This window comes from Erythrolamprus reginae, chromosome 10 (genome assembly GCF_031021105.1).
Source record: "Erythrolamprus reginae isolate rEryReg1 chromosome 10, rEryReg1.hap1, whole genome shotgun sequence".
NCBI classification, from domain to species: Eukaryota; Metazoa; Chordata; class Lepidosauria; order Squamata; family Dipsadidae; genus Erythrolamprus; species Erythrolamprus reginae.
Window position 1 is genome coordinate 40,124,106 of NC_091959.1, and position 12,329 is coordinate 40,136,434.

Genomic DNA, 12,329 nt, shown 5'->3' on the forward strand with positions numbered 1-12,329 from the left:
GGACAATGAAGAATAGAAGGAAAGATATATGAATGGAAGAAAAGATATATAAAATGTAGGAAGGGCGATTGGACAGGGGATGGAAGGCACACAATTGAGCTCAAAATTCCCGTTACCCCATTTTATGACCTTTGTTATTAAGCGAATCGCTGCGGTTGATCGGTGAGAGTAACCCGGTTCTTTTTTCTTTTTTTAATATTTTTATTAGTTTTTTAAAACAGAAGACCAAACAAGACAAACAACATTTAACATAAAAAGGAGCTACAATTGCTCTGCTCAGTATAGAAACATAGAAACATAGAAGACTGATGGCAGAGAAAGACCTCATGGTCCATCTAGTCTGCCCTTATACTATTTCCTGTATTTTATCTTACAATGGATATATGTTTATCCCAGGCATGTTTACATTCGGTTACTGTGGATTTACCAACCACGTCTGCTGGAAGTTTGTTCCAAGGATCTACTACTCTTTCAGTAAAATATTATTTTTTCACATTGCTTCTGATCTTTCCCCCAACTAACTTCAGATTGTGCCCCCTTGTTCTTGTGTTCACTTTCCTATTAAAAACACTTCCGTCCTGGACCTTATTTAACCCTTTAACATATTTAAATCTTTCGATCATGTCCCCCCTTTTCTTTCTGTTCGCCAGACTATACAGATTGAAGAAGATAGAAGTCTTTTTAATACAGAAAATAAGACTAATTCTAATTAGATCAATACAGAAAAGTATAGTAATCAATGAGATATCTCTATATAGTCAATACTAACATAAAAAAATCTTAATTTTTCAATACTTTCTAACAATTATATAATCATAATTAAACTTAAAATGGTTAAGGTCAATTTAAAAAGTGCTTAACTTAAGTGAATCTAACTCCCCCTGTCGAGTTTGCTCATCATGAAAGCAGATTGCGTAACTTTGGGACACAGCAACAGTTGTGAGTGTGAACCGTGTGAATTTTGATCACCCGATCATGCAATGGTCATCACTGGGAGGAAAAAACAGTCCCTTTTTTTTTCAGTGTCGTGGCAACTTTGGACGGTCGCCAAACGAACTGTTGTAAGTCAAGGACACGAAGGCAAAGGCGATATAAAACAATTTCCACAACTTGCTTACTGCAAGAAACAAGAATCAGAAGATAAACGACCCACTTTCTTGAGAAGATTGACAGTTCAAGGCCCACGCTTTATAAAACCAAGGACGAGCACACACAAACGCACATACACACACCTATATACAGAGCTCAAAGAGAGGATAAATATATCAAAACGGGCCAGAATGCTTTTAAAATTCAAATTTCAGCAGCCCCTCTTCACTGTACAAAGGGAAAAAGAGGAAGGGATGTTTAAAACCCCCGCTAGTCAAGAATTCAGAATAAAAACCAGACTTTCAGAAAGTACTAAAAAAAACAAAGAAAAGAACAGACAACAAGAGGAAGAAGAAGGACTACTAATACTACTTTGGGGCACACAGAAAAAGTGAGAGAATAATTTATCCTCCGCAGATATCCATGCCAATGACAACAATGTTAAAGTAGAAGAGAAGAATCTTCGTATATTATTTTTTTCAACCACCACCATTTTAACAACAACCCAAAATCCCCATGGTCTGATTGTTCAAATCTCATTTTTATGTACAGTATGTGCATACTGAAACATGTACTTTAGGATGGATAGGCAGGAGAGAGAGAGAGGAAGGAAGGAAAGAAGGAAGGAAGGAGGGAGGGAGCAAGGAAAGAAAGAAAGAAAGATGGAAGGAAGGAAGGAAGGACGGAAGGAAAGAAGGAAAGAAAGAAAGAAAGAAGAAAGAAAGAAAGAAAGAAAGAAAGAGAAAGAAGGAAGGAAGGAAGGAAAGAAGGAAAGAAAGAAAGAAAGAGAAAGAAGGAAGGAAGGAAGGAAGGAAGGAAAGAAGGAAAGAAAGAAGTGACAGAGACTGGAAATAGTTATCAAGTGAGCAATGCTATAAATACTGGGGATTTTTAGAGAGGGAGGGAGAGACTAAATCTACAGCTAATTGACAGAAACGCTTTTAAAATGGGCAGTGTTGGGTCTGATGAAGGTGCACGCTTGAAAAATAAATCGTATTAGCGCAGAGCAAAATCCACACCTCCTGTCTTTAAAACCATAGGATTTCATGGGCCATACTAAAGTGGTGCTCTGTAAGGTATAAATACAGTGTTCCCTCGATTTTCGCGGGTTCAAACTTCGCGAATAGCCTACAACACGGGTTTTCAAAAAAATATTAATTAAAAAATACTTTGCGGTTTTTTTCCCTATACCACGGTTTTTCCCACCCGATGTCATATGTCATCACCAAACGAATAATTTTTGCAAATAAATGACCAAAAAAAAAAATGTTAATAAATAATTATGTTTATAAATATCAGGATCACTAAGTGTTATTCAATGGTGAGTACCAGTAATAATGGTGAGTAAATGGTTGCTAAGGGAATGGGAAATGGTAATTTAGGGGTTTAAAGTGTTAAGGGAAGGCTTGTGATACTGTTCATAGCCCAAAATGGTGTATTTACTTCCGCATCTCTACTTCGCGGAAATTCGACTTTCGCGGGCGGTCTCGGAACGCATCCCCCGCGGAAATCGAGGGAACACTGTACTGTATATACCTTTCACTAAGGAATAATGTTTCAAGGAAAGGCAATTTGGTCTAGAAACCAGGAGACTGTGAGTTCTAGTCTTACCTTAGCCATGAAAGCCTGTTGGGTGATTTGGGGCTGATTGCTAGGAGATGGTGTGTTTCCATGGTTGTTAAGTGAATCAGTTGGCCATAAGTTTGAATCTAGTTTATCAAAAGGGAATTTTTAAAAACCTTTTTTCCTTGGAAAAAATATACATCCCAAAATGCAATCACAGGACCAGGACATGAGGCAACTGTCCAGTTGCCAAGTGCCCAAAATGCATCCATGTGACTGCAGAGACTGGGCAGCGGTCGTAACCTTGAGGATAGCTTACAAATAACTTTTTTCGAGGCTGTTATAAATTCCAGAGGTCATTGTGAGCTGCCGCGAGTCTCCACAGAGGGGCCGCATACAAGTCTAATAAATTATTTTTATTATTTTTATTATTTTTATTATTTTTATTATTTTTATTATTATTATTATTATTATTATTATTATGTCAGTACAACACAGCAAACGAGATCACTATGCTGGATTTCGTATTTCATCACCAGTCGGGCGCTTCCCAAGCACCTAGGACTGCGTGATGTAGCGGCGAATTATGTTTGCCGATCCCAGTAAAGCAGCCTTTTGTAATTGACAGATGGAGATTTTGTCAATTCCAATGGTGTTCAAATGTCCGCTGAGATCCTTTGGCACTGCGCCCAGCGTGCCAAGTACCACTGGGACCACTTTCACTGGCTTATGCCAGAGTCGTTGCAGCTCGATTTTTAGATCTTCATATTTCAATAATTTCTCTAGCTGCTTCTCCTCAATTCTGCTGTCTCCTGGGATTGCGATGTCGATGATCCATACTTTCTTTTTCTCCACGATCACAATGTCTGGTGTGTTATGCTTCAGAATTCGGTCAGTCTGAAGTCGGAAGTCCCACAGTAGTTTCGCTTGCTCATTTTCGACCACTTTTTCGGGCTTATGATCCCACCAGTTCTTTGCCACTGGTAAATGGTAGTTCCGGCACAAGTTCCAATGGATCATCTGTGCCACAGCATCATGTCTATGCTTGTAGTCAGTCTGTGCGATCTTTTTGCAGCAGCTGAGTATGTGATCGATTTTTAAAAATATTATTATTATTATTAATTATTTATTATTATTATTATTATTATTATTATTATTATTATTATTATTATTATTAGATTGGCTTTTTAATTGAGGATGGCTTGACTTAAAACACATACCCAGAGAGCACTATACATACCACTGAGAATGTCGCAGCTATTGTCCCAAAAATCGGCGGATTTGGACGGCCTGTTGTAATATTCATCTCTGTTAGCTGCTAGGATAAGCCTGTAGGGAAAGAACAGAAAATGTGTCATTGCACTGGGGGGTTGGACTACAACAGCGTTTCCCAACCTTGGCAACTTGAAGATATCTGGACTTCAACTCCCAGAATTCCCCAGCCAGCGTTTGCTGGCTGGGGAATTCTGGGAGTTGAAGTCCAGATATCTTCAAGTTGCCAAGGTTGGGAAACACTGGTCTAGACTAGAGGACAGAAGAGAAAGGGGAGGGGGGGGACATGATAGAAACGTTTAAATATGTTAAAGGGTTCAATAAATTTCAAGAGGGAAGTGTTTTTAACAGGAAAGTGAACAGCAGAACAAGGGGGCGCAGTCTGAAGTTAGTTGTGGGAAAGATCAGAAGCAACGTGAGAAAATATTGTTTTAATGAAAGAGTAGTAGATGCTTGGAACAAACTTCCATCAGACGTGGTTGATAAATCTACAGTAACTGAATTTAAACATGCCTGGGATAAACATCCATCCATCCTGAGATAAAATACAGGAAATAGTATAAGAGAGGGGCGGCATACAAATAAATAAATAAAATAATAAGGGCAGACTAGATGGGCCATGAGGTCTTTTTCTGCTGTCAATCTTCTATGTTTCTACTCTATTCTATTTTATTCAATTCTATTTATTATTATTATTATTATTATTATTATTATTATTATTATTATTTATTAGATTTGTATGCCGCCCCTCTTTGAAGACTCAGAGCGGCTCACAATTCTATTCTATTCTATTCTATTCTACATTCCAATATCATATCCCATTCTATTCTACATTTCAGTATCTATTCTATATTCTATTCTATTATGTTCTGCATTCCAATATCTATTCTATTCTATTCTACATTACAATATCTATTCTCTATTCTATTCTATTTATTCTATTCTATTCTACATTACAATATCTATTCTATATTCTATTCTATTCTACATTACAATATCTATTCTATATTCTATTCTATTTATTCTATTTTATTCTACATTCCAATACCTATTCTCTATTCTATTTTACATTCCAATATCTATTCTCTATTCTATTCTACTTATTCTATTCTATTCTACATTCCAATATCTATTCTATATTCTATTCTATTTATTCTATTTTATTCTACATTCCAATACCTATTCTCTATTCTATTCTACATTCCAATATCTATTCTCTATTCTATTCTACTTATTCTATTCTATTCTACATTCCAATATCTATTCTATATTCTATTCTATTCTACATTCCAATATCTATTCTATATTCTATTCTATTTATTCTATTCTACATTCCAATACCTATTCTCTGTTCTATTCTACATTCCAATATCTATTCTATATTCTATACTATTCTATTCTATTCTATTTCCAATCCCACTTTGTTATTCCATTCCATTCCCAGACATGCTGACACAGGTGGGGAGAGGGGGGAAGAAGCCAATTAAACAGATTTCTCTTATTCTTATTTGACGATCCGAAGGGTTGAATCTGGGACCTCGCACGCATTCTATCGTGAAATTACAGCTTTGCCGGGAAATCTCAAGAAGAAGAAAAAACTCCTGCGAAAATTTGGGCGACACCCACGCATGGAAGCCGAGTTAATTAATGCCATCGCACCACTGCTGTCGACAGCCAGCCAGCTCGCCTCGAAGCGGGCCCGGCGCAATTTTTGATTCCTTTCCAGCTCTGCAACCGTAAACACACAGCATCCTTCAGGGAGGCTCCCAGGGGGCACCTTTTAATCATATTTGGCTTGGTTTTCTTATTTGTACTCTGTCGAAAACGTATCCGTTGAAGAGCGCACGGCTTTGAAAAGACCTACGTGCCTCAAATCTATTTAATCAACCAAGGCAACAACACAATGGAGAACAAAAAAGATGGGTGAACACTACGGAGCTAAACCTTGGTTTGAAGATCCAGGCTTAAAAGTTTGCAAAGTCTTTGCCTGGCATTTGCTGATTTGGCTTCTTCCTTTCTTTTATTTAAATTTAAAATAAAGTTTTACTTTAAATTTGGGTGAACAGTGCAGTCAGGCGGTAGGGAAAGCAAGTAGGATGTTTGGCTGCGTAGCTAGAGGTATAACAAGCAGGAAGAGGGAGATTGTGATCCCGCTATATAGAGTGCTGGTGAGACCATATTTGGAATACTGTGTTCAGTTCTGGAGACCTCACCTACAAAAAGATATTGACAAAATTGAACAGGTCCAAAGACGGGCTACAAGAATGGTGGAAGGTCTTAAGCATCAAACGTATCAGGAAAGACTTCATGAACTCAATCTGTATAGTCTGGAGGACAGAAGGAAAAGGGGGGACATGATTGAAACATTTAAATATGTTAAAGGGTTAAATAATGTACAGGAGGGAAGTGTTTTTAATAGGAAGTGAACACAAGAACAAGGGGACACAATCTGAAGTTAGTGGGGGAAAGATCAGAAGCAACGTGAGAAAATATTATTTGACTGAAAGAGTAGTAGATGCTTGGAACAAACTTCCAGAAGATGTGGTTGGTCAATCCACAGTCACTGAATTCAAACATGCCTGGGATAAACATAGATCCATCTTAAGATAAAATACAGGAAATAGTATAAGGGCAGACGAGATGGACCATGGGGTATTTTTCTGCCGTCAGTCTTCTATGTTTCTATTTATAAACATATCTACATAGAGCACACAAAACAAAAGACTTTTAGAAACATTGGACGTTTGTGTAGCAAATCCGTATCGCAATTCTTACTGTGCTCAAACTCTATTACACACCTACTTTTACATATTTATTGTAAACCTGTTTTAAAACAATAATTATACTTTACATAACTAATGTTAGATTTATTTTCCCATTAAACAATTTATCACCAGGAAATAACTCTCTTTTGTTATTTATTCAATGTACTTTTGTTACTTTATCCTTTTTTCCAGCCAGCAGTAGAACATATCCCAACCTTTATAGAATTCCGACTCCTCATTTTTTATTTCCAATGTTAATTTGTCCATCTCTGCAATTATTTTCTCTATTATAGCTTCGTCAGACGGCATCTTTTCATTTTTTTCCCAGGATTGTGCAAATATTAATCTTGCTGCCGTTGTTATGTGCAGGATCAGATATATCTGACTTTCCCCCCCCGTATTTTTGACGTAGTATTGCCAATAAAAAACATTTTTTGCCTATTTTATGTCCTAGGATTTCTTCCAACCAGCTTTGACTTTTTCCCAGAATTTTTTTGCTTCCTCTGGCTTCGTTCCTTGTTCAGATAAACCAAGGGTTTCCTGATTTATTTATTTATTGGATTTGTATGCCGCCCCTCTCCGTAGACTCGGGGCGGCTAACAACAGTAATAAAAACAGCATATAACAATCCAATATTAAAACAGTTAAAAACCCTTATTATAAAACCAAACATACATACAGACATACCATGCATAAAATTGTAAAGGCCTAGGGGGAAAGAGTATCTCAGTTCCCCCATGCCTGGCGGCAGAGGTGGGTTTTAAGAAGCTTACGAAAGGCAAGGAGGGTGGGGGCAATTCTAATCTCTGGGGGGAGCTGGTTCCAGAGGGCCGGGGCCGCCACAGAAGAGGCTCTTTTCCTGGGTCCCGCCAAGCAACATTGTTTAGTTGACGGGACCCGGAGAAGATCCACTCTGTGGGACCTAACTGGTCGCTGGGATTTGTGCGGCAGAAGGCGGTCCCTGAGATAATCTGGTCCGGTGCCATGAAGGGCTTTATAGGTCATAACCAACACTTTGAATTGTGACCGGAAACAGATCGGAAACCAATGCAGACTGCGGAGTGTTGGTGTAACATGGGCATATTTGGGAAAGCCCATGATTGCTCTCACAGCTGCATTCTGCACGACCTGAAGTTTCCGAACACCTTTCAAAGGTAGAGATACAACAAACCTTGATTCACATATAATGCTAACCCATTGTTTGTTAATCAGGCAGAGCACAGCTCTGTTTTTGCACAAGCGGACCTTGTCCATTGACTTCCATCCTGATTGAATCCACAATATTTTGAACCCAGAGCCCTCTTTTTAGACTTGGGAGCTGGCTTGCTAACACAAGCCAGCTCCCAGAAACCATAGCTTATACGAACCGGAAAGGAAGTGAATCAGGCTGTTTATTCAAATTAGACAGGAAAAATGATTCAGACACACACTGGGGAAAATATCCATTTTTAAGGTAACTTCATCCAAAACCAGCCGCAGCTAAAAATTAGATTTTAAATAATTTATAAGAACTCCAAAACTTTAATGTTTCCAAATGTAAAATAATGCACTTGGGGAAAAGGAATCCTCAATCTGAGTATTGTACTGTATTGGCAGTTCTGTGTTAGCAAAAACCTCAGAAGAAAAGGAGTAGTGATTTCTGACAGTCTCAAAATGGGTGAACTGTGCGGTCAGGCGGTAGGGAAAGCAAGTAGGATGCTTGGCTGCATAGCTAGAGGTATAACAAGCAGGAAGAGGGAGGTTGTGATCCCGCTGTATAGAGTGCTGGTGAGACCACATTTGGAATCCTCTGTTCAGTTCTGGAGACCTCACCTACAAAAAGATATTGATAAAATTGAACGGGTCCAAAGATGGGCTAGAAGAATGGTGGAAGGTCTTAAGCATAAAACGTATCAGAAAAGATTTCATGAACTCAATCTGTATAGTATGGAGGACAGAAGGAAAAGGGGGAACAGGATCGAAACATTTAAATATGTTAAAGGGTTAAATAAGGTCCAGGAGGGAAGTGTTTTTAATAGGAAAGTGAACCCAAGAACAAGGGTACACAATTTGAAGTTAGTTGGGGGAAAGATCAACAGCAACATGAGAAAATACTATAGTAGATTCTTGGAACAAACTTCTAGCAGACGTGGTAGATAAATCCACAGTAACTGAATTTAAACATGCCTGGGATAAACATATATCCATCCTAAGATAAAATACAGAAAATAGTATAAGGGCAGACTAGATGGACCATGAGGTCTTTTTCTGCCGTCAGTCTTCTATGTTTCTATGTTTCCAAAACAACCTCGACTGCATGAGGATTTATGCAACTTCTCTCTCTCTCTCTCTCTCTCTCTCTCTCTCTCTCTCTCTCTCTCTCTGTATGTTTGTGTATGTGTGTAGATGGAGACTCAAGAATCCGTACTGCCGAAGCAATTTCCTGTGAAATAATTCAGTTCCACAAGAAAAGAAAAAAGATTATGAGATTATAGCTCCGAAACATAAAACCTATATTTACAAACAGCAGCAATTTGTATTACCGAAATTGGATTTATGAAGGTCTCTGCAAACAGGCACACATTAAAATGAGACATATTTATTTACAATATGACAAATAAGAGGCTGTTACAGAGGAGGGAATACAGAGAGCACCGGATGTGGCCAAATTACAACGGGTAGCTCTACCGATGAGCTGGCACAAGGAGTTCTCAACTTACAACCAAAACTGAGCTGAAAATTTCCATCGCTAAGGAAGAATTTTTTTTTTAAAAAAAATGTCTTTATTGAGTTTTACAGAAAACAAAAATAGAAAAGATAGGTTGGAACAGATCAACAGTAATTTGGTTGTAAATCAGTACATTTGGCACATATACCATAAACTTCGCATAATATTAAAAATACAGTGATTTTCGCAGGTTCAAACTTCGCGAAACGGCTATACCACGGTTTTTCAAAAAATATTAATTAAAAAATACTCTGCGGTTTTTTTTCTATACCACGGTTTTTTCCACCCAATTATGTCATACGTCATCACCAAGAGTCACTTCTCTCTCTCTTTCTCTCTTTCCTGTCATTCTCTGCTTCAATCATTTTCTCATTTCTCTTTTTTTCTCCCCTTTTTTCTATCATTTCTCTCTCTCTCTCTCCCTTCCACTCTCCCCCCTCTTGCTCTCTCTCTCTCTCTCTCTCTCCCTCTCTGTGAGAACGCCTGCCCCGCCTCTCCTGCAGCCCCCTCACTGATAGCTGGGACGAAAGCGCTCTCAGCTAAGTGACTGCGAGAGGGGCGGGGCGGGCATTCTCAGAGCGGCTAGCGGCCGAATGAGGAGGATAAGAAGCTGTAGCCGCTAGCACTGCTGCACGAGGACTCGTGTCCCAAGAAAGCCGGTGAGAGGGGTGGATCGGGGCGGGCGGGCAGTAGCGGCGAGGGGGCCGGAGGCGCTGGGGGCGGGGGGGCGGCCGACATTCAAAACAATCTTTGCCGGCCTCCGCACTTTCGTCGCTCCCCGCCCCCAACTTCAAGCCCGGTTCCTTGCGCGGGCTTGGAAAAGGGTGCGTGGGGGTAGTTTTTGGCTGTCCATAGCCAAAAATTGTGTTTTTACTTCCGCATCTATACTTCGCGGAAATTCGACTTTCGTGGGCAGTCTGGGAATGCAACCCCCGCGAAAATCGAGGGATCACTGTATTAAGGAGATAAGAAAAAGAAATGGAAAAAAAGAAGAGATGAAAAGAGAAAAAACAGAGAGAAAAGAAATAGTGTTGGGAAGAGATAGAGTAAAGAGAGAGGGTATAGATAGGAAAGAGAGAAGAACCAGTGATTTTAGCTGGTATATTGTATCAATACGACATAAATTTCGAAAGTGTCGCTGATGTATTATTCCCCTTCTTGTTACTTTAGAGATTACTACTAGATTTGTTTGGGAGTACAGTAAATAAATACGATCTTCCAATGTTACATATAAGGCACATCCTTTATACTATGATAAATAAAATATACCGTGATTTTAAATTTTATCGTTCATTGAGAAGTTACTTTGTTGAATTATCTTCCTTTTGGGTTATTTGAGTTTTAGCACTTAGCACTTAAAACTTATATACCGCTTTGCAGGGCTTTCCATCCCTCTCAAAGTGGTTTATAGAGTCAACCTGTTGCCCCCAACAATCTGGGTCCATGTTTTACCAACTTCAGAAGGAGGAGGGCTGAGTCAACTTTGAGCGGGTCAGAATTGAACTCCTGGCAGTGGGCAGAGTCAGCCTGCAATACTGCATTCTAACCATTGGGAGGAAAGGAAGGAAGGAAGGAGGGAAGGAAGGAGTTGGGGAGGAAGGGAAGGAAGGAAGGGAGGGAGGAGGGAGGGAAGGAGTTGGGGAGGGAGGGAAGGAAGGAAAGAAGGAATGAAGGGGAAAAGGAAGGAAGGAAGGAAGGAGGGAAGGAAGGGAGGAGGGAGGGAAGGAGTTGGGGAGGGAGGGAAAGAAGGAAGGAAGGAATGAAGGAAAAAAGGAAGGAAGGAAGGAAGGAGGGAAGGAAGGGAGGAGGGAGGGAGGGAAGGAGTTGGGGAGGGAGGGAAGGAAGGAAGGAAAGAAGGAATGAAGGGAAAAAGGAAGGAAGGAAGGAAGGAAGGAGGGAAGGAAGGAAGGGAGGAGGGAGGGAAGGAGTTGGGGAGGGAGGGAAGAAAGGAAGGAAAGAAGGAATGAAGGAAAAAAGGAAGGAAGGAAGGAGGGAAGGGAGGAAGGGAGGAGGGAGGGAAGGAGTTGGGGAGGGAGGGAGGGAAGGAATGAAGGAAAGAATGAAGGAAGGAAGGAAGGAAGGAAGGAAGGAGAGAGCAATAGCAATAGCACTTAGAGTTATACAGTAATCCCTCGCTAGTTCACGGTCCATCTTTCACAGATTCGCTATTTCACGGCTTTTCAAAGGGGGCTTAAATCCATTAAACCCATGAAAAATCCATTAAAAATTCATAAAATTCTTCTACGGTACTACTGTACTCTTATTAAAGAAACTGGTAGGATATCACGTGTAGTTCCAGCTGAGAAACATTATAGAATGACTGTTTCATGCAAAGGGTGGGTTTTAAAAGTCCAAATACTTGTTATATACATAAAAAATATCTTTCCTCTACTTCACAGAAATTCGTTTTTCACGGGTGGTCTTGGAACGCATCCCCCGCGAAAAACGAGGGATCACTGTATACTGCTTCACAGACTTTTACAGCCCCCTCTAAGCGGTTTACAGAGTCAGCCTCTTGCCCCCAACAATCTGGGTCCTCATTTTGCCAACTTCAGAAGGATGGAAGGTTGAGTCAACCTTGAGCCGGTCAGGACCGAACTCCTGGCAGTGGGCAGAATCCGCCTGCAACGCTGCATTCTAACCACTGTGCAAATGGATGGATGGATGGATGGAAGGAAGGAAGGAAGGAAGGAAGGAAGGAAGGAAGGAGAATAGTAATAACAAAGTAATAACAGAGCCTTCTCTGTGGCGGCCCCAACTCTCTGGAACCAGCTCCCCCCGGAGATTAGAACTGCCCCCACCCTCCTTGCCTTCCGTGAACTCCTTAAAACCCACCTTTGCCACCAGGCATGGGGGAATTGAGATATTTCCCCCAGGCCTATACAATTTATGTATGGTATGTTTGTATGTATGTTTGATTAATAATGGTTTTT

At 40.0% G+C, this 12,329-nt stretch overlaps 1 protein-coding gene across 1 annotated transcript in view; it reads right to left on the minus strand.

Moving 5' to 3' along the window:
* TANGO2 (transport and golgi organization 2 homolog) overlaps nt 1–12,329 on the minus strand; it is a 71,091-nt gene that overhangs the window by 34,819 nt on the left and 23,943 nt on the right. The window contains exon 3 of the mRNA XM_070762729.1: nt 3,893–3,981. Coding sequence (XP_070618830.1) covers nt 3,893–3,981 — 89 coding nt within the window. The remainder of the gene's footprint in view (nt 1–3,892; nt 3,982–12,329) is intronic.